Raw genomic sequence first — 21,669 nt, 5'->3', positions numbered from 1 at the left:
GCCATTATATATTTATACACATACATATAAAATGTATCATTATAATTTTAATATTAATATGTTTATAACCATTTATTAAATGGAAGACAATATACAAAAATAATTTATCAACCAATAAATGGATGAACGTTAATAATAGAATTATTCATTAACCATACATTAATTTTTTTATTATTATTATTATTATTATTATTCAAACCAAATGAGATTTTCACATACTAAAATAGTAAATGTAAAAAAAAAAAAAAATTTGATCATCATCTGAACACCATCAACAATTCACTATAGCATAAAATATACACTGCATAAGTAAATAAATAAATAAATGTACAACAAATTAATTGATTTCTAACGGTTTCAATTTACTAATAGACCTCTTTAATTTAAATGTTCTAATTTGTTTGTATTTGTATCTTTTCAATTAAATTGGATACAATATTTTACCCGTGCAAACACGTTTTGTTAAAGTCATCCAAGATACTGAGGGTGGCTGTTCAACCAACTCTGGAAGATAATGCTTCACTGTGGCCCACCACGAATCTGCAACGATCGTAGTATTCAAAACCACTGTACTCGAGTTCTCATTGTTGACTATGTTCATTTTTATTATACCTGTTGGAATTTTTGTTTCTTTAATAATATTTTAAGGTCATTTTAACAATATTCATAATTATTTTTTTTATTTTTTCAAGATCAATAGGCCATAATGTTACATGTGAATAAAACACTGACCTGCAGAACTGCTCGGCTTAACAAACCATATCAATGTCGTGTACACAGGAAGAACTTGCAGCATGTACCTTAACCGTATTAAAATCCCTTTTGCCATAACCATAATTGCTCGCATCTATAAAAAAAAAAATTGAATAAAAAGGTTCAATGTTTCAATATTAATAAACAATGTTGTATTTTACGTACAACTACAAATACAATGTAGTAGATCAAAGTTGTCGGTAATAGAAACAACAATATTGCAAATGATATGGTTCCCACATACAATTGTTGTGTGGTGTAAGGTGTAGTCCTTCCTGGTTGTGGATTACAACTTCTTCCCACGAAAAGTTTTGCCAATATCATGAGACTCTTACGTTGTAAGTTATATAGCCTATTAACCGTTCACATTTCAATTTATACATTTTATTGTATTCCAATTTTTATTCATAGAATACAAGAATAACATGTTGACTTATTGTAAAAAGTCACTACTATATGTAATTTGAGATAGAACCATTATCTGATATGAAAATATTTAAATATATTCACTATCAAATATAATAAGAAAGACCTTAAAATCATAAAATTAAACATGGTAAAAATAATTATGGCTATTATTAAACTTATGCAAAGTTTAAAAATAAATATGCTTTTCCATAAACTATATTTTATTTTTTGATATTGATTATATTTATCCAGTAAGTTATCAAGTACATTACCACAAATTATTTTGTATTTGAAATCAATTATATCGTTTTTTAAATTAAAAACAAAACACAAACTAACTTATTGCTACCATTCAAAACTATAAGTATTAATTTTATTTTCAAAATGAATCATATTAACTATAATTAATGTCTGCAGCCAACTTACTAGCTTTTAAGATAGTCTTATCAGTAAACCCTCCCAACTCTTATATATACTCTATTCAGAATGAGATCATACCTCGGCGGCCAGCTTGTGCGCATGGGCATGCCTTTACTACACAGCAGTCCTGCAGATAATTGACTCGTTAGGGTGTGGACAAACGGATGTGGTCTGACTGCCGCTAGATAAAAACTGGTTGCTGCCGAGGTACAATCTCATTCCAAATAGAGTATAGTTACTTTTTTTTTAGTGTTAAGGGATTTTAGTGCAATAATTGTACTCTGAACTTAATTATTAATATTTTTTCCTTAAAAATACTTATTAATTTATTGTAAATATTGTATTTAATATTTTTGATCTGTAATATAGCTCTAGTTAAGTTATAAACTTTTATGTTTTGAAAACCGCATCTCTACATATTTTATGCAATTAATAAAGAAAATTATTGCCAACAATTTTTTTTATGAACACCAATCCAATTTATGTATGGTAGGTATTTTAATGAGGTATTTAAACTATGGAATTTATTATTTTCCCCTCTCATATTGATTGTCTTAAATTATATCTAGGAACTAAAAATTATAGTTCACAGACTTTTTTTTTTACAGAATTATTATACAGATATTCTAACTTATAAACATACCATGCAACTGAAATATAGGAAATAGTAAATACTCTAGGTTAGGTTAGTCTAGGCTAATCAGTTGGTATTCTAGTATTAAACTTAAAGTTGATATATTTAAATTTTTTTTTTCATTTGTATTGGTTAATCAAATGTATAATATAATAATGAATTTTTATTAGGCTATATTTTTGGATTTCATCTATTGTTTTAAAATGCAAGCAACATTGGAAAAAAAAATATGAAATACTAAAATACTATTTTTAAATTAATATAATATACTGAACATAATGTTTGATTTTTTGATTGAAGATAAATTTTCAATATATTATCCCAGAGTAAGATATTATTTTATGTATTTTGATATATAAAACTCAAAATGTATGCAAATACTTAATTAGTTGTAAATTATAAGTTGAATAACATTTTTTATAATTCGAGACGTTTTATAAAACTGTTGAATTTGCAAATTATTTTATATTCAAAATTCTTAAAAATTGTAATTTCTTAATATTCATGTCTATGATTTGAAAAATTAATAAAAGGTCCTGTATAAATTATTATTACTGGAATTAAAGAATAAAGTTGATCATAATTTCATAAATATTTTATAAAAAAATTAAATCAACCTACTTCACATTCAACAGCCATATCTAAAAACATAGTTTTATACTTATATAGTTATATGTTATATTCTAGTATAAACTATTTCATAAAAGGAAAGATACAATATTTATAAAACTAAAATACCTATAACAATTAAGCAACAAGGTTTTTGTTTAATGTGAACAATTTGAACACTATAGTTTTAAAACACAAATCCAAATATGTTTTATGATATTCAAGTATTAGGTATTAATGATATGCATGTTCAAGAACATTATGCAAAATATACTAAAGTTTACAAAGTCTATTCGGAATCATGTTAACAATTTAGACACGATTCAAATTTATAATAAAAATATGGATTGTATGTATATTATAATGCAGTTTTTTCTAAACTTTTTATATTGGCAAACCATAAAGTTATTCTTTTTTGGGTATGCGACCCTCACTAAAATAATAAAGAGTGATAAGCAGAATCTGAATAGATTTTTCAGTCAGCAACAGACGTTCCACTATTCGTTTGAAAATTAATAATCATGATACGTCTTCAAATAGGTAATAACTTTAGAAAAAAAAAATATTGTAATTTTTATTCAATATTAAGCATGCGGGTGGATTGTACCACTGATAATTGATTAATATACTAAACATTTTAAAGTAATATGTTAGGACTATCAAGGAGTTTAACATAATATTGAAGATGAAAAAAAGCCTATGGTGATGAAATTCTGAGTTAGCTAGTAAATTTATTTAAAATCAGATATGTAACTTATATTGAATTTAAATAATTTTTAAAATAATATAATTATTACTTAAATGTGTAGAACTATTTAACTTAAAGAAAAAATGTACAAATTTGTGTTTACTTTCAAAAAAAGATTTTAAATAAAATATTACCAATCTAATTTCACTATTTCATATTTTTTTTAAATCTATTTTTAAAGCAAAATTAAAAATCCTCTTCGGAACGTTTAATATGTATATAACAAGTAATGGAAAATGTATAACTAAATTTTTGACTATTTTAATACCATTTCCAAATTAGGTAAAAATAAAAAACATACTTTTTATCTATTTTTAAAATTTAAAATAAATTACTAATGATTTTTTTAGTTTATAAACATTTTTTATAATTCTAAAGTTTTAAACTTGTAATGCACAAAATAATTAAATTTAAAATACAAAAAAAAATTGACCTCACCATGCTGCGTACACATAAATGCAATAAACATGAAAACTGACTATTGCCAATACATCTTCTATGATTGCTATTTGATAAGATAATCCAAAAATACCAATGAAAACATAAACTTGAAATGTTAACTCCAAGAATGGCCGACATAATACTGTAAATACAGATAAAAGTTTTATTATTTTATTCTTTTTATTTTTATATTAATTATTTGGTCTGTATTAATAAAAAAAAAATTAATAAATATTACATATATTTAACACTATGTAAAGCTAAGTATTTTAGTCTATGCATATTGTATTGTATAATAATAATAGCACTTGATCTACTATAAATGAGGAACTTGGTCCTCAGAGTCCTAAAATAAATAAATAATTAATATATACAACCAGTATAAACTACTGCTTGATTACTCTAGTAATAAAATAGCTAGTTTGATTTAGTCATAATTGCTAAGTAAATAAAATAATTATAATTTCCATGTTAATATATATTAAACCAAAAATAAATTTAATTCTTAATCATCATTCTTAATTTAAACATGAAAGTATATTAAGATAAGTATATTATAGATAAAGTAAAAATTGATTGAATTATTAATTTTTTTAATTTTATAATATATATCTCAAATCTAGAATTATACATGGGCACCAGTCAAGCTTCATTAATAGTAATTAAATATAGGCACTAAATATATAATTTACATTTTGTATAAAAAATAAATTGTAAACATGGCGATAAAAAAACCATGTGTATTTTACTGTAATGAGTTTACCTAATAAATAAATGTTTATTTATTTATTTATTATTGTAATTAATGTTTGATTAATAATTAGTTTATATCAAAGCACTTAATTACTTAATTAATAATATACATTACCTACCTAAAAATGACCACCAGAGATTGACTAAATAAAGAAAACATGTTCCAAGTAAACTGTTAAGAGGATCATTGAGTTTTAACCCTGCTGGACTACCCATAAGCCATTGCAACGTACCCTGTAGCACTTTAATCACTTGCTGTAAATAAAAATAACTATTTTAAGTAAGATAAATTCCTATAAATATGTTAAATTTGTTTACATGTGAAATACTTGAAATGTAAGAGAATAATTCGTTTGACGAAGTAAATGTAGTATTAAGAATATACAGGATTATTATTCCAAGAACTGCATCACAAATACATGACATCAAATAATTAATTGATTTTGCTCTTGATAAAATGTGTTTATTGTGTAGGAGATTGTCGATGAGCCAAACATAATTTTTGATTACGCCCAATATGTGTTTAAATAATGTCAATCGCAATATTGTAAACTGTACAATCTTTGTTTCAAGACTGCTTATAAGCATATTGAGTATAATCAACATATACTTAGTAAATCTTTGAAACATTACAACTTCTGATAGAAGATACTGTTTCTGCACATTTTCTGTACTAGATAGCCATTTGGACAGCATTATAAAACTAATGAATTTCTGAGTATCACCTTCATATTTGAATAGTGTCCCATAGTCGTACAATCTTGAAGCATCATATATGACGAGCACAAAATTATCAAGTTGTCCAGGCAACAAACTTGCATTTAAATTTCCATCGATTTCAGTAATGCACAGAATATTAGCGACTGTACGTTTGAAACAAACCCGACAATCAGTTTTGGTAAAGTGGCCTATTATATTCACTTTACATCCTGTGTTGGTGTTCTTTATATAATTTGGAAGTACAAAATAATACCTGACGTTTTTTATAAGCTTGATGAATCCTAATAGTTCAACCGTAACGTCACTAGTCTCTAATAGTGTTTTGGGGAAAAAAATCACTTGTTTATTTTCCATATTATAAAACTTGGGAAATAACACTATTGACTCGTGTACTTATGTCACGATTCATGATTACCAAGATTATTCTCCATCATAGAATAGCTTGGAAAATATGTGTTTAATTTATAGAAAAAAAAAATTAAAACGTCGATAGACAGTTAGATTACGTAGTATTCGGCTTATAATATTTAAAATTAAAAATCGGATACGAATAACTACGGATGATACGATTTCGATTGAGAATCAGAATACTAATTTTGTTATCTAAAATCAGGCATCTTATCATTCGTCTTATTCTATGGTATTATATCACGGATAAATCTCTGCAAACTGAAATCAAATTTTATTCTACATAAATCTTTTTACTCTACCTATACTAATATTTTTAACCCCTAAAAACAATAAATTTATCAATGTGATCGTAACGTTTTATCCTTTACGGGCACCTTAACAGCCCCTCCACTCAACACAATTTTTTCAAAAAAAATTGTCGACATAATGCATCAATGACGTATATATCATTTATTGAATATTTTACGTAAAATTATAATTTATGTGTATATACAAATTTACAAAATGTTTTTAAAAATATTGATTTCGATTTAATTTTTTTCGATTCCAAAAGTTGAGTTCGACTCAACTAGAAATTTTCCGGCGGATTTTGAATATTCATTGATATCATGATCCAACCGCCAATTACAATACGGTGGATAGCGTAGCATTAAACTTGGCTTTTTATGATAATAAAACTTATTTTTTTTACCAATAACCCTCCTCTTCAAAGAAGGTACAGAAGGAAATTTTTTTCCTAATACAACTGACTCGATTTAATTATCTTATTAAATTTAAATACACTAATGGGGACTTATGATGCACACCAGCTCGGACTGATATATAATATAATGTTTTTATAATGTTGAATCACTACTATGGACCATACAAGACGCTGCATGGCTACCTAAACTTGTCAGATCGAGCGAATCACGTCTTATCATATTTCCTTATCTTATTCTTATCTTCAGTAACACGGTTCGTATTATCATTCTTGTTAGTTGTCCGATTGACATGTCAGCAAAGCTAACGCAATGCACGGGCATAGCTCTAAGAGAATTTTTTTTTAATTTATTTCCCAAACAGGGACTGGTAACCGTTAAAATTCAATTTTAAATGACTACATTTAAATAGAAACACCCTATAGTAACTAAGAATGTACACGTATTAAACATCGCCCACGCTCTACATTGTTAGAATAAAATAGTTACAATCAATAGCGATGGAAAAGCAAACCGATGACCGATCAGTCAAGTCCAAAAATAAAAAACAGACAAGGAAAAAGAACAAAGCTGAAAGTACTGAAAACCAGGTTTGTTTATAATTATGATATTTTAATATGAGTTTGGATAGCTATGTACTGAAAGTATCGACTTTGAATACAAATCTTAAGCACAATTTACTGTGTATGATGAAATGTTGGAAATTCATTTATAATGAGCGTCGATGTCACCACTCAACTTTTCTAATTAGAATTTTAAGATTATAAATTAAAGTAACACGAGTAATTCTTGTTGAAACATTTTATAATTTATAATTTTATAAATGTTTTTTGTATAATACTTATTTTATTATCATTGCCAATAATTTACATTCTAATTATTATCAAATATAACTATCAAATTATTTAATTTATGTACTTCAAACAATTGTATGAATCTTACTTTTCTAGCAAAAAGAATTTGAATGTGTTACTAAAAACCATGAAACCAATGAACAAAAAGTAATCAACGAACAAAAATTAATTAATGAACAAAAATTAATCAATGAACAAAAATTAATCAACGAACAAAAATTAATCAACGAACAAAAATTAATCAACGATCAAAAACCTGATATATTTAATAATTTTAAAATAAGTATTGAAATAAATTTATTGGCAGTAATACTTTTTATGTCAGCTCTGTCATCAAGATTTTTTAAACTTGATCAACCCCGTAATGTTGTGTAAGATAATTTACTTATGTTATATTAAAATTAATTTATACGTATTTATATTTTCTAATACATATTTTTCAAAAATACAGATTTGACGAGCTTCACCACGGAAAATATGTTAGTTTATATATGAAGAGAACATTTTTCTTTGACACTCATCCACCACTTGGGAAGCAATTAATAGCAGCTGTTGCATATTTATTTAATTATAATGGTATGTCCTTTCCTATAATTGATTTTATATAATGTTTTACTTATTATTTATTTTATTCTATAAATAATATAATTCTTTAGTGTAGTATGGCAAGTAATTTTTATTTCAATAAATCAAAAATAAACATTTCATCAAACGTTAATACAATGTACTTTCAATAATCTGCAAAATTATAATTACGAATTAAACATGTCAACAATTTACAATTACCAAAAAGTGTTAATGTGTATTAAACAAGCGTGTTGTATTTATGTCGTTATCGAGTAATTGGTCATTACAACCCAGTAAAAGCAATAATGAATAATGTAAAGATATATATATATATATATATTTATAATTTATACACATATAGGTATATTGATGATTCCGAGGAAGGCAACTGATAATCTGCAACACGGATAGCCCGCTCGTGAATAATCGAGAGTACACTGTATATTAAATAATCAAGGAAATAAAAATTATTTGTTGTGTTTTTTAATTATTTATTTTAAGTTTTAATCAATATTATTTATAAATATGTTATTAGGTCAATTTAAATTTGAGAGAATTGGAAGTGAGTTTAGTGATGATGTCCCATTATTTGGTTTACGTTTTGTACCAGCATTATGTGGTAGTTTGATTATTCCTGTTGCATATCAATTAATGTTGGAACTAGGTTGTCGACATTGGTGCGCTGCTCTTGCTGCATTTCTTCTCCTTTGTGGTAATATATTTTTATTTTTATTTTTTTATTATTATTAACTAATTAAATTTCTTCTTTTAGAAAACACATTATTAACACAATCTCGATTCATCTTGATGGAGTCTATACTAATATTTTTCACATTATGTGGATTGTTATTTGTGTTGAAGTATAAAAGACTGAATATGAAATCACCTTGGGCTTTGACTTACTTAATAATTGCTTCTGTTTGTCTAACTATGGCTACATGGTAAATTTAATATTAACTATATTATTACATATAAATTCTAAATTAAAAATATATTATTTTTTTTATAGTGTCAAGTATGTTGGACTTCTCTCATGGCTTTTGAGCTTATGGATAATCTGTAGAGATTTCTGGGTTAACCATTTAGGTGATAAACGTCTATCAGATTTTACTATTTTCTTGTGTGTGATATTAAGATGTATTATTACATTTTCAATATCCATTGCCATTTATTTTTCTATATTTTTCATTCATCTTATAATTTTGAATAAAGCAGGACCACACGATAGTGTTATGACAAGTGCTTTTCAAGCTAGTCTAGAAGTAAGTTTTTGTTATTTTTTATAGTTGATCTATTATTTTTTAAATACATAATTTTTTTTAGGGTGGACTAGCGTCTATTACCAAAGGGCAACCTTTGCATGTTTCACATGGATCACAAATTACATTACGTCATACACATGGAAGGACATGTTGGCTTCACTCACATACTCATGTTTATCCTATCAAATATGCTGATAAACGAGGAAGTTCTCATCAGCAACAAGTTACATGCTATACATTTAAGGTTAATTGTATATATAATATTATTTGTTGTACAAATTGTTTCATTAATTTTTATATAGTTAAAAATCAATCATATATTATAATTTTATAACTTTAAACTTTTCTAATGATTATTGTATACAGGACGTAAATAATTGGTGGATAGTTAAAAGACCAGAAAGAAATACATTAGCAGTAGAAAATACAAAGGACCCTGATGGTATAAAACATGGTGATATTATTCAGCTGGTACATGGAATGACTAGTCGTGCTTTAAATTCTCATGACGTTGCAGCACCTGTATCACCACAGAATCAAGTATATTTTTATTTAAACAAAACAATTTATTGCCAAGTTGCATATAAAAATCCTAAATATTTAATGAAACAATAGTGTGTATGATCTAGTTCCTTAAATTTCAGTATAATATTAAATTAATCAATGTTTTATGCAACTAAGCATAAATTGAATGTAAACTAAAAAAATTAAATCTAACAAAAATTGCCATATCTCATAATTGTATTAATTGTTTTAGGAAGTATCATGTTACATTGATTATAATGTTTCTATGCCTGCTCAAAATCTGTGGAAAGTAGAAATAATCAATCGTGATCAATTTGGAGATGTTTGGCAAGCTATTAATTCACAGGTATATTTACTTAAAAAAAAAAAATGTATTTGTTTTAATTATATGTTCTTAAGGTAATATTAACTCATTTAAATTCAACGCAAGCATTGAAGTTTAGTGGTAGACAGTTGCCAGATTGGGGATTTAATCAGCATGAAGTGGTTACAGATAAGATAATATTTCAAGATGATACAGTATGGAATGTTGAAGAACATCGCTATACCAAAAGTAATTGAATTATTTTTAATAACTTTAGTTATGTAATATTTCTCTGTAACAATAACCTTGCTTTAGGTGAAAATGAAAAAGAAAGAGAACGTGAACTTGTCGCTGCTGAAATGATACCATCAAAAGGAACAAAATTGGGGCTTTGGGAAAGATTTTGGGAATTACAATACAAAATTATATTTTCTTCACCAAACACACAAAATGTTCATTCACATATGTACAGTAGTGAACCTCTCGATTGGCCATTAATGGTTCGAGGAGTTGCCTATTGGTTAAGTGAACATGATAATGTTAGTACATTTAATTTGATACATATTATTTATCATTGTATGTATTATTATTAAAATTTTTGTTTAAAATTACACAACAGGGACAAATTCACCTGTTGGGAAACATTGTCGTATGGTATTCATCTACAATATGTCTATTATTATATTTATCATTCTTTGCTTTTTATTTACTGCGCCAAAGAAGACAAATTTTTGATTTATCTTTCGGTATGTAATTTAACATTTTAATAATAGTATTCATATTAACTATTTTTTTTTTGATTATTTACTAGATGAATGGGAACAATTCAAAACAATTGGAGAAGTTTTAGTTGTTGGATATGGCTTACATTATATTCCATATTTTTTTATTGATCGTACATTATTTTTACATCATTATTTGCCTGCTCTTGTATTTAAGATATTACTATGCGCTGCGTTTTTACAACACCTAGCCAATATTGTTAAGTATGTAATTTAAAATTAACTAATTAATATATCATTTATATTATTATGTCTATTTACAGAACAAAATTGATCCCAAGATTTATTTTTCATTTAAGTCTTTGCATATGGATTTTAAGTGTTATGTATGTATTCAAAAAATTCATTGTCTTCAGTTATGGAACTTCTCCTTTAACATCTAAAGAAGTTTTTAAACTACGTTGGAAAGATACTTGGGACTTCATTATTCATAAACCATAAGTGTAATAATTTGGTGATAATACTAATAAGTTACTTAACTGGTTGATTTACTATGACAACAATTGTTAATTAACATTTGGTTGAAATTTTAGTCTTTTATTATTTTAAAATATGCATTATAATTCATCCACTATTAAGTTCATTAGTTTTTTAAATTTTTTTTATTAAATAATATGTTTTAAAAAAAAAACTAGATTAAATAAAAAGTATATTATTTAAAGAGGACACCACACCTGCATGTGTTATACATGTATACTCAAGATATGAGTATGTAAATTATTACAAGTCAAATATTCTTATACCTAGCTTATAAATTTAAATATCAAAAAACAATCCAATGCTGCATTATTGATAATGTTCTAATCTTTAACTTTTATAATAAGTAAATTCACTCCATTATTAAAGCTAGCAACACATAACGGGTTCTACTGAATGCAAATTTGCTTTGTTAAATGTATGTCAAATGGAGACAACACATATAGGTGTGATGTCCTTTTAATATTAACTATTAAAAAGTCAACACAGACATATAACTGCAAATTCACATTTTTGTTCATTTACAAATGAAAAGTGAAAATATTATGCTCTCTTACATCATAATTTAACTAAAATTTAATTATATACGTTTAATAAATTTTTAAACAAATTTAAAGAATAATAATTTATTTATTAATTATTATTTTATAAATCTTATATACTTTTATACAACACAAGACACATATGGTATTATGTACTAACATTTTTTTTTTTTTAGTATGTAATAGTTAATATTGTTAGGTACTCATGGTTTTCGCCAAATTTTTTTAAATGTGGTATCCATTTATAATTTTCAACATAAACAGGTTGTATTGTAAATACTTACCATTTTTTTTCTGTTATTCAATATAAATACCATCAAAGGTATAATATATAATTGTCATAACGTCCAAACACCACTATTTTATTCCTTATATTTACAACAATTTATTACACTGAAAGAACTGGTAAAAAATTATGCTTTTTCCAATAAATTTGACAAATTATTATATATAATGTATAAAAACTGTATGTTTTACAGTAGATCTCTACTGGAATCCAATGATTTTAGTCTTATTTACAGATATTGCTATAAAACATATTTATATCATGTAAATATACTGCAGTATTCAAATAGAAAGATAGTTTTTTGACTAAATTACCTATGAATACTGTAAGATTTTGATTGCCCAAATATTTCTTTTAAAAATATTATTGATTCATTAACACAAGTTTTATTCAATGTGGCTTTTAATACTTGTTTTTAAACTGAAATAATAAACTACTTAAACAGTATTTCTTATTTTTATTTTTAAGATATAAACAAATAACTACTTAAAATATTTACTTAACTTTATTTTTATTTATTTATTTTAATTAGATCTTTTTAAAATAATTTTTAAACTAAAAAATATTTCATCATATGACTGATATGTCATAAAATAATTAAAACGAAGAAGTTATATATATATATATATATATATATTGTAGTTTATGATAAAAGTATATTTTTATTGTGATTTATTTACAATTTTATTGAACAACATTTTACACAGGGTATTATAAAATACATTAGTATTACTAACCTAATTTTAAGTATTTATTAATTTATATAATTAGTATGATTTAGTATCAAGATATTTTTGTAAATAATAGTGAAGTACACACTGCTTGTTATGTTTCAAATTATTAATTTATTAGAATGAAACTATAGTTTATAACTTTAATTTAATAATATTTTCATTATTAAATTATTACTTATAATACATTTATTTCTTCATATTTTTAGCTCTGCCTTTTTTATATGAAATGTTAAGGTCCATTACCGTTACTACTAAATGCCTTCATCACTCCATCTTCTTCCCTAATTGTTTTTTATTTTTACTTGTAATAGTGACGATTCCTTGACAGTCATATCTTTTCATCATTACATAAGCTATCTTTTAGAGTGTTTTGTGTTTCTGTCTTATAGTGTACTCTGATTTCTATGCACGATTGATCTAATTTAGCCTAAGCTCTCAAGGAGACTCCAAATATATTTGTTTCTTTGTACAAATTTCTGTATCTTATGTTTTTCTTAGATGATTCTTTTTGGTCTAAATATGCTTCAAAAAGACTAGTATTAATATAGCAAATTTTTTTTATCCATTTTTATCCTCTGCAAAAAAATAAATAAATAATGGTATTAGTCACTATTTTTAGTTGCTGCTACCAATATAATTTTATTCCTTCATGGCTGTTAATGTTTTCATTAATATTTACCCTTAAGTATTTGAAATTTATCGCCCTTTCAAAATATTATTATTTACAATGAAATGTCTTGTTCCTAAGTAATATCTCATAACTACCATCATGTTTCAGTATTTGATTTTTTCCTCATTAGTCCAATTTAATATAATATTCAAATTTATTTTAAACTTTTTAATTATTAAATAACATTTATATTGTGTGTATTTGGCTGATTATTTTTTATTATTTCCTTATTGTGATAGGTCTTTATTTAGTAAGTATATAAACAATTTGCAATATCAAGATTATTATTAAATATTATTTTATATAATTTAATTTTTGTTATAGCCATATATTTATCTTTTTGTAAAATTGTTATACCTTTTTTGATATTTTTAATGTATATTTATTATTTATAGATCTGAAAATAAATAATTTTACAAACACATTTATGTTTACAGCTTATATTAAATATTTTATGAAAAAAATTACAATTAATGATTGTAAAATAACTTTAATTTCTGTTGATAAATGGTAATAATAATGGTTAGTATGCTCAGTCTAGGAAAAATTATTTATACTCCAAAAGTACTTTAACTAATTATATTTATTTATTTGTACATTGTGTACATATATCATCAACAAGACTGAAGCGTTTAAAATTTGTCATTATTATAAAATAGTTATTAGTCTATAATCTAATTAAAAATGTAAATATATAAATATCTTATCAACACATAAGATGCCTCATGACCTTTTTACTCAAAAACATAGCCTATGGGAAAAACTTTCACATTTTGTCCTCAGAGATTGCATATATTTTTTACATGTCTTCTATGTGTAGCTAAGTGAGTTAAAAATTTGTTCTATAACCTAGTGAGTTCATATTTGTTGTTTTTTTTTTTCAAAAAAAGCATAATAATTTTTCATACACACATACATTTTTAGTAAATTTTCATTTATTTTTAATACAATTTATCCCATAAAATAATTGAGAACAAAACCTGAGGTTTCATATGAGGATAATTGCTACAATGAAACAATGGACTGTATATAATCTGGAGACTGGAGTATAAAAAAGATAATAATTAAATGTTAGTATCACAATATTTACAAAAATAAATATACTTTTTAGATTAATAGAAGTTTTTCCCATAGAAAAACTATTCATTCGGACAATAGTCATATTTTTTGAAAATGTTCAAATGTTCAATGCAACAAATTTAATTTATTTGTGTAGATAAATTTATTTTTTAGGTTGTAAAAAAAATTAATAAATAACATTAATATTTTTTGTTTTTTAAAGCTTTTTATTGTGTTAATAGTTAATCACAAACTATTAATTACTCAAAAAGAATACACAAGTATTCATGGTATACATAATAACTTACTTAAATTCTTCTTAAGTGATAGAACCATAGAACTCAAAAAATTAAACTTAATGATTAGTTTAGTGAGATCCATAAGTATTTTATGGTATAACACTAGGTACAGTTCTAGGTCCCTTATTATTCATAATCGTTATCAACGATCTTAAAATTTCATAATAATTTAAATACTGAAGTTCTGATACTTGCTGATAATACTGAAATTATCTTATCTGAACAAACAATAGATACTTTATATAATAAAGCAAATAAACCCTAAATAATATTGGTATTTGGTTTTGCAAGAACAAATTGAAACTAAATTTACTCAAATCTAAATATATTAGTCTTAACTTACAAAAGTGTAATACTTTATATAAAAATAGTTTTACATGTTGGCCAAAGTATGTTGAACTTTAAAATGTGAGAGAATAAAAATATCTTGGTTTAATTCTTGATTATAGACTTAAATCATATTAATTATGCAAATAATAATTTACGTAAATTTTTCTTTATTTTTAAAAAAGTCAAATATAAATTTAATAACTCATAGAAAAGAATTATTTATTTATCTTTATTTCAATTTGTTTATACTCTGTTTATATTTCAATATGGGAAGGAGCTTTCAATAATCATCTATCGAGATGAATAATGACTATAAACTACATTATTAATATTTATTAAATTTGCCAATTCTAAAAAAGGAAACAAAAACTAATAATTGTAGGTATATTTTTTAATTTCTAATTATCTATTTGAACTTTAAATAATAAACATATAATAATTTTCTTAGACCATGATTATAGTACAACTAGTACAAACATAATACAAGTGTATATTTACCAAGTTATAATAAAGTTTTTGGCCAAATAAGTGTTTTATGTTATAATGGTCTAAAACTAAGCCAAATTTAAAATATTAATATAAATCATTTTTGTAGTTTGAAGTTCTTCAAAAGCTATGTTAAGAGTCTTGATTTATCTAGTATATAATTAATATTGGTAATTTTAAATACTATGTACTTATACTATATTTTTTCCTTTTTTATTTTTTACCTTTATTCTAGTTATAAAATTGTATATACTATAGTTTTTATATTCTTATATTAAATATTACATTATGTTATTTATGTATGATTGTATAACCATGCCCCTAGCACAAATTTGGCTTATTTCGAGTGCTGTAATTTAATTTATTGTACGTGTTTACATATATAATTATCAACTATTGTATTTACAGCTTTATAAATTATATTATACTAGGGGCTGGTGAAACTCGATTCCGGTGTGTAGGTGTAGAAGACGCCTTCGAGGTAGTTGAGTGCAAATGATTTCACTGGAAAATCGATAGTGAATGGTGATCGGGTGTCTAGAAATTGGTCACTAAAAATGTGATAAAGTCGATTACCGTATTTGTGAGTTAACAGTTTTTCCATAATTAATCAGTTATCATTCGGTGTAAAAGTTTGTGTTGTCGCATGCCTGGTTCTTTCTTGAGTTCAAAGATAATAAAAGCATGCCGAAAATTGTAATTGAGTGTCTGGCTATCAATCATCAATCGGTGTAATACCGTGTCCCGTCGCACGCCCGTTTTTTTGAATAAATAAAAAAATGGTTAATTAGAATCTATCTATCAGCAATCAACCTATGCAAATCGATACCTAAGCTATTTTCTACGAAAAATTTTAAAGTCGATTGCCATGTTTGAGTATTAAGTAATCCATAGTCATCGGGAAAGTTCAATTTACACGTCGGATCGCGGATGATGTGAGTGGTGCAATGATGAAATTGTATTTCAATTATATATTATGTCGCACACCCGGTTCTTTTTTGAATGAATAAAAAATAAATAAATACTAAAAATGATTATTGAGTGTCTAGCTATTAGTCCTCAACCGATGCAAGTCGACACCTGTGCTGGGCAATTCACCTACCGCCGTAGGTTAGGTTTGTTATACCTCCTGACGTCGAATGTCTGGTACTATTTTGTAGGAGAAAAATTTAGTTGAATTACATGTTAAAACTTAAATTAAGTTGTCAGATATCATCGGGGAAAATCCATTTAAATGAAACTAAACCTCTCAGGTAGGGAATCCGACTATGTTGGATCGCGGATGCCGTGCAAGTGTGAAGTGAAATCAAAATTTGTGTAAACTCAAACTTTAAATAGTATAAAGTTCCTATACAAACTACAAAGACCTGTTAGACTATTTAACATATCGTACATATTATAATATTATGATATTTGATAATTGAGTGTGAATGCATTTACAGTCCCGAATATCGAGAACTTAAAACGTTTCTGAGCCGTAAACGAATTTTGCGTTCAGAACTGTTTCACTTATGCGATTCGTATAAGTGTAGTGTTATGAAACTCGGATATTCTTTTTTAATTGTCTTTTTAATGCATATGTCAACAACTACCGATTCATGTGTATTATTACATACAAATCTCATAATATGACTAATATATTATATTTGTATACCTACTATTTGAATGTACCAAATTCATTCAAAGATTTAATTAATTCTCAAACATGATCTGTATAATTTAAATATTTATTTTAAATATTAATACATATTATATTATGTTTCATTAGGTAAGTACCTATTTTTTCAACAATATAAGAATATGATTGTTTAAATTTAAAACCTGTAATAACCTAATTATACTCAACTATTAAATAAAATATATTATAAACGATTCAGGCCATAAATTAAAACTTATTGATGATTATTAAATATTAATTCCATTATTACTGTTAATTATTAAATTATTTATTCTTGAGCAAAATTTAACAAACACAATATGATAATTGGTAGCTAATGAATACTGTCGTTAAATACTGCATATTATTAATAAAAATGCATACGTTTATACATTGATTTTTATTAGTTGAGTGTTTGATATCTATTACACTCCAGATTCAGAAGCCTAATAAATTTACACAATATAAATTTTACCACAGAAAAATGTTACATATTATTTAATATATTTGTCTGCACTTATTGTCTATATTATAAATTATAATACTATGAGTGAAATATACAATCTAATATATATCTCCTTCCACGATTTTAAATGTTGCAAAATGTTGACAACAGTATCAATGGTTTAATAACATTTGCATTATTTGGTGTACAAAAACATAAAATATTATTGTCATATACCCAAGTACACGAATACAGACAATACAGTACTTTGCGACACAAACATCGTCGAGAAACACAGCAAAACGCAAACGGCGTAAAAACTGTACACGTGCGGCTAGGTATATGAAAAGAACGGAGACTATGAGCTTTTTAAAAAAATTAAAATTTTAAAAAGTTAAAGGTTATTTAAAAATGTTGTAATTTATAGCTATTTCTAAACGATATAATTAACGTTGTATTGGGAATAATGGAAAAAACTATCATCGTCTTGCACTCAGAAATATTATCAAAATTTAATTTTATAATAGGTATATTTACTCTAAAACCAAAATTGAGCGAGTTCTACTCAGGCTGCATAAATGCGTTTTGTCTATGTTGCGGATGAGCTAGAAAGAAAACAAACGGTTCGCTGACATCTTCTTAAAAAAAAAAAAAAAAATTAAAAAAAAAAAAAATATTCATTAGATAAAAATGATTGACAATTTAATACAAAGTTTCCATAAGTTGTTGATTTCAAAATTAAAAATGTTGAAAATCTAGTAAAATATTTTTAACAATATGTTTAAATTTAGATTTTAACGAAAGTCAAAATTTTATGGATTTATTTACTAAAAAAATAACTTTTTCTCCTTAAACGATTCTGGTTTTTAATTATACCTACTTGAAATTTTCAGCTATTTTTTTTATGATTATTTTCTATACATGATAAATTGATAACATTTTAAAAATATTCTAATTACTTTTAGATTCTAATCGGAGTGATGAATGCATTGATTTTACAATGATGTATGTTTTTTTTATTTTTGTGTCTGTCATTTTTAGCACTATTAGCTTTGATTTTTTACTTCAGTCTCACTTTAAAAAGGAAAATTCATCTAGTTAGTACTATGGGCGAGGGGGTATAGGGATTAAAAGTAAAAAATTTCCAGTAGCTTCAGTGCTCTAACTAGTCTAACTAAAGTTTCAAAAAAAAATTGACGGTTTTCTGCTATTGGCTCTTCGACCGTGTAAGCCCCAGTGCTATGCTCCGCCTGCACCTATGATTTTTACAACACTGAGTAGCTTACAAAAGTGTCTGGAAAAACCCTAAAAAAGTAGCGGAAAAATAGGAATTTTTACGCACAACCTGTTTTCAACGAAATCGATTTTTTTTTATTTTGCTGAACTCAAAAAGGAATCATACTAAATACTTCATATTTTCACCAAATATTTATATTAGCGTGTTATATATTTACGATTACATTTTTAAAATATTTTGAATTTTTTTTAAGCTATTATAAGCTATTTTTAGGCAATCCAAAAATTTTTTAAAATTTAATGTAAGGTTTATTATAAGTTGTATTTCTAGTTATATTTAGACAATTCAAACTTTTTTTTTTTTCTATAAATTTTGATAAAACATTTTTTGTTTGGTTAAAAAGCCTATAGGTCATAGGAAACCTTTTAAAACTATATAGAATTGTATAAGAGCAGAAATTTGGTTTTATTATTATGGTGAGTAGATGATAAATTGATTTCTCATCTTGTAAATATTGTTTTAAACTTATTAAAAAGAAGTAACTTCATAGATATATCAAGAAATACAAATCATATAATGAGAAATAGATTAGATTACAATAAATAAGGCATAAAAATATTATGCAAAGTGCTGATTTATTACGAACAAAAAATAAATATTAAAAATTACAAATAATTCTTAACAGAATAGAGTAGGTACACTACTGAATTGAGTACAGTGATGTATGTATAACTACCAAAAATATTTATTAAATTTGCAATACTATTGCTATAGGTTATTATAAAACTATAAAAAAAAAATTTAAAAGATAATATTTCCCATCGTATGAGATAAATTATTGTAAAAATGTTTAGACCGCTTATCAAAATAAAATTGATTGAGTATGACAATAAAAAATAAAGTACTGATGAATATTAGAATTCTTATGTTTCTTACTTGAACATTAATAAAAAAATATGTAAAACAACAGTTACTAAAGAAATTAAGAATGGTAAAATTTGTAAAATTTGATTATTTACCAATGTCAATACTATTAAAACCAAAAAAATAATATAATCACTATATTATTATATTCAATTAGGATTTAGTCGAGTGCAGTTTGAAGGAAAAATGAAAAATACATTTTTATAGTGTATCGATTTGTTACTTTGTTAGAATTAAGTGATTAATTCTAAAGGCGATGAATTAGAAATGTATCTACAGAATTTATATTTTACATCCAAGAATGTTACACTTCAATGAGTGTAAAACTTTAAAACAGTTGAAAATTTACTTTTTTATCAGTGACCTTTGATTTAATTAATATAACGGTTTATCGTATAAATAACACTTATCAGATGTCAAATACAGCTTAAAATGAAAGTTTTTCAAAAGAAGCCTGATCATAATTTCCTATTATTATGAATGTCTAATGTTTATAAGAATGATAAGAATTTTACAAAATAATAAAACTGTTTATGGAATGCAGACATATTTTCAGAATAATAATAATTCATACTTATAAAAATAAATATTGAGTAACTGTTGAAATTGAACAAACCAGATTTGTACAGTTTAAAAATATCTGGTATAGTTAGTAGTTTTTAAATTAAAACTAATTGGTTTGTGATCATATCCATTTAAAAATTGTGTAGTAGATATTTATAAACAGTTAATTGTCAATAAAGTGTTATTCTATACACAAATAGGACTTTCAAAACCTGACTACTTCAAGACTTGTAATATTATTGTTCAAGTTTTATGTAATTGATCTATTAGTGATGTATTTTTTTTTATTATTTACAATTTTAATCTAACAATCGATTCAAGCCTATACCAGTTATATGAAATATAAAGTTAACTTCATTGTCTTATAATTTCAGTTTTCTGAAAAAGTGTTCACATTAAATTAAATATATACCTAAGTAGGTACATACTTAAATGCCTTTGACCAAATTCAATGATATTTATATTTTTTATTATTTTAAGCTATCTATTAATAACTTGCAAATTAAAAAAAAAATTTAAATATTTGTTTTTAAATTGATAGAAGACTTAAAAAAATATAATATTAATTATTATTTAAAATGAATAATTACATTTTATTTTTGCTATCAATAATTTCTTAATTATTATGTTTTATATGTTTTTTTAAAGGTAATATATACTTGTAAAATAAAAAATATAGTCTACTTGTATGTTACACCTTTCTTAAATAATACCAATAATTTGAAACTTGGAACTAAAGATGACTGACTCTCTGACTACTCCAAAATAATCTAGACACGGAGCATGTAAGAAACTTTTTTTTGGTGTATCAGTTAACTGAACCACTTGATAGTATACTTAGTACTGTCCTAAATAAAAATTTCAAAGTAAAATTGTAGTTGAGTAAATTTTTTCAAGATAAATACACAATTATTGAATTATACCATTTTTACCATGTTAACATAAGTTAAAAATAAATTAATTCCTGAAATTCCTCAAATTTCTAACTCAGTAATTAATTGATAAATATAATAACTAAAGCTAGGAGTTAGTTTTATTTTTAAGAAAAAGTTAAAAATATTATTTTG

General features: G+C 24.7%; 2 protein-coding genes across 2 annotated transcripts; one reads left to right on the top strand and one right to left on the bottom strand.

Moving 5' to 3' along the window:
• Positions 1 to 382: 382 nt before the first annotated feature.
• LOC113555672 (phosphatidylinositol N-acetylglucosaminyltransferase subunit Q) lies at positions 383 to 6,054 on the bottom strand. Its single transcript, XM_026960156.1, has 6 exons — positions 5,085 to 6,054; positions 4,886 to 5,021; positions 4,011 to 4,155; positions 919 to 1,105; positions 733 to 847; positions 383 to 612 (listed from the first exon to the last, which is right to left on the bottom strand). Exons 1-6 carry the CDS (start codon positions 5,838 to 5,840, stop codon positions 422 to 424), a joined length of 1,530 nt encoding a protein of 509 aa, XP_026815957.1. The 5' UTR covers positions 5,841 to 6,054; the 3' UTR covers positions 383 to 421.
• An 838-nt stretch (positions 6,055 to 6,892) lies between these two features.
• LOC113556281 (protein O-mannosyltransferase 1) lies at positions 6,893 to 11,971 on the top strand. The gene is made up of 14 exons (XM_026961132.1): positions 6,893 to 7,188; positions 7,549 to 7,823; positions 7,904 to 8,028; positions 8,555 to 8,731; positions 8,792 to 8,960; positions 9,029 to 9,281; positions 9,343 to 9,525; positions 9,648 to 9,821; positions 10,039 to 10,152; positions 10,206 to 10,359; positions 10,426 to 10,649; positions 10,730 to 10,856; positions 10,922 to 11,096; positions 11,156 to 11,971. Exons 1-14 carry the CDS (start codon positions 7,099 to 7,101, stop codon positions 11,331 to 11,333), a joined length of 2,418 nt encoding a protein of 805 aa, XP_026816933.1. The 5' UTR covers positions 6,893 to 7,098; the 3' UTR covers positions 11,334 to 11,971.
• Positions 11,972 to 21,669: the final 9,698 nt, after the last annotated feature.

The sequence above is a fragment of the Rhopalosiphum maidis genome, chromosome 3 (assembly GCF_003676215.2).
Source record: "Rhopalosiphum maidis isolate BTI-1 chromosome 3, ASM367621v3, whole genome shotgun sequence".
NCBI classification, from domain to species: domain Eukaryota; kingdom Metazoa; phylum Arthropoda; class Insecta; order Hemiptera; family Aphididae; genus Rhopalosiphum; species Rhopalosiphum maidis.
The sequence above is the reverse complement of the archived record's forward strand: the minus strand, read 5'-3'. Positions and strand labels throughout refer to the sequence as shown.

Coding starts and splice junctions, on each gene's coding strand:
- LOC113555672 (XM_026960156.1), bottom strand. CDS start 5,840: ATGGAAAATAAACAAGTGATTTTTTTCCCCAAAACACTATTAGAGACT. Junction 5,022..5,084: donor ACATTTCAAGTATTTCACAT/GTAAACAAATTT, acceptor TTTTATTTACAG/CAAGTGATTAAAGTGCTACA. Junction 848..918: donor ACTACATTGTATTTGTAGTT/GTACGTAAAATA, acceptor TTTTTTTTATAG/ATGCGAGCAATTATGGTTAT.
- LOC113556281 (XM_026961132.1), top strand. CDS start 7,099: ATGGAAAAGCAAACCGATGACCGATCAGTCAAGTCCAAAAATAAAAAA. Junction 7,189..7,548: donor CTGAAAGTACTGAAAACCAG/GTTTGTTTATAA, acceptor TTACTTTTCTAG/CAAAAAGAATTTGAATGTGT. Junction 10,360..10,425: donor AGAACATCGCTATACCAAAA/GTAATTGAATTA, acceptor ACCTTGCTTTAG/GTGAAAATGAAAAAGAAAGA.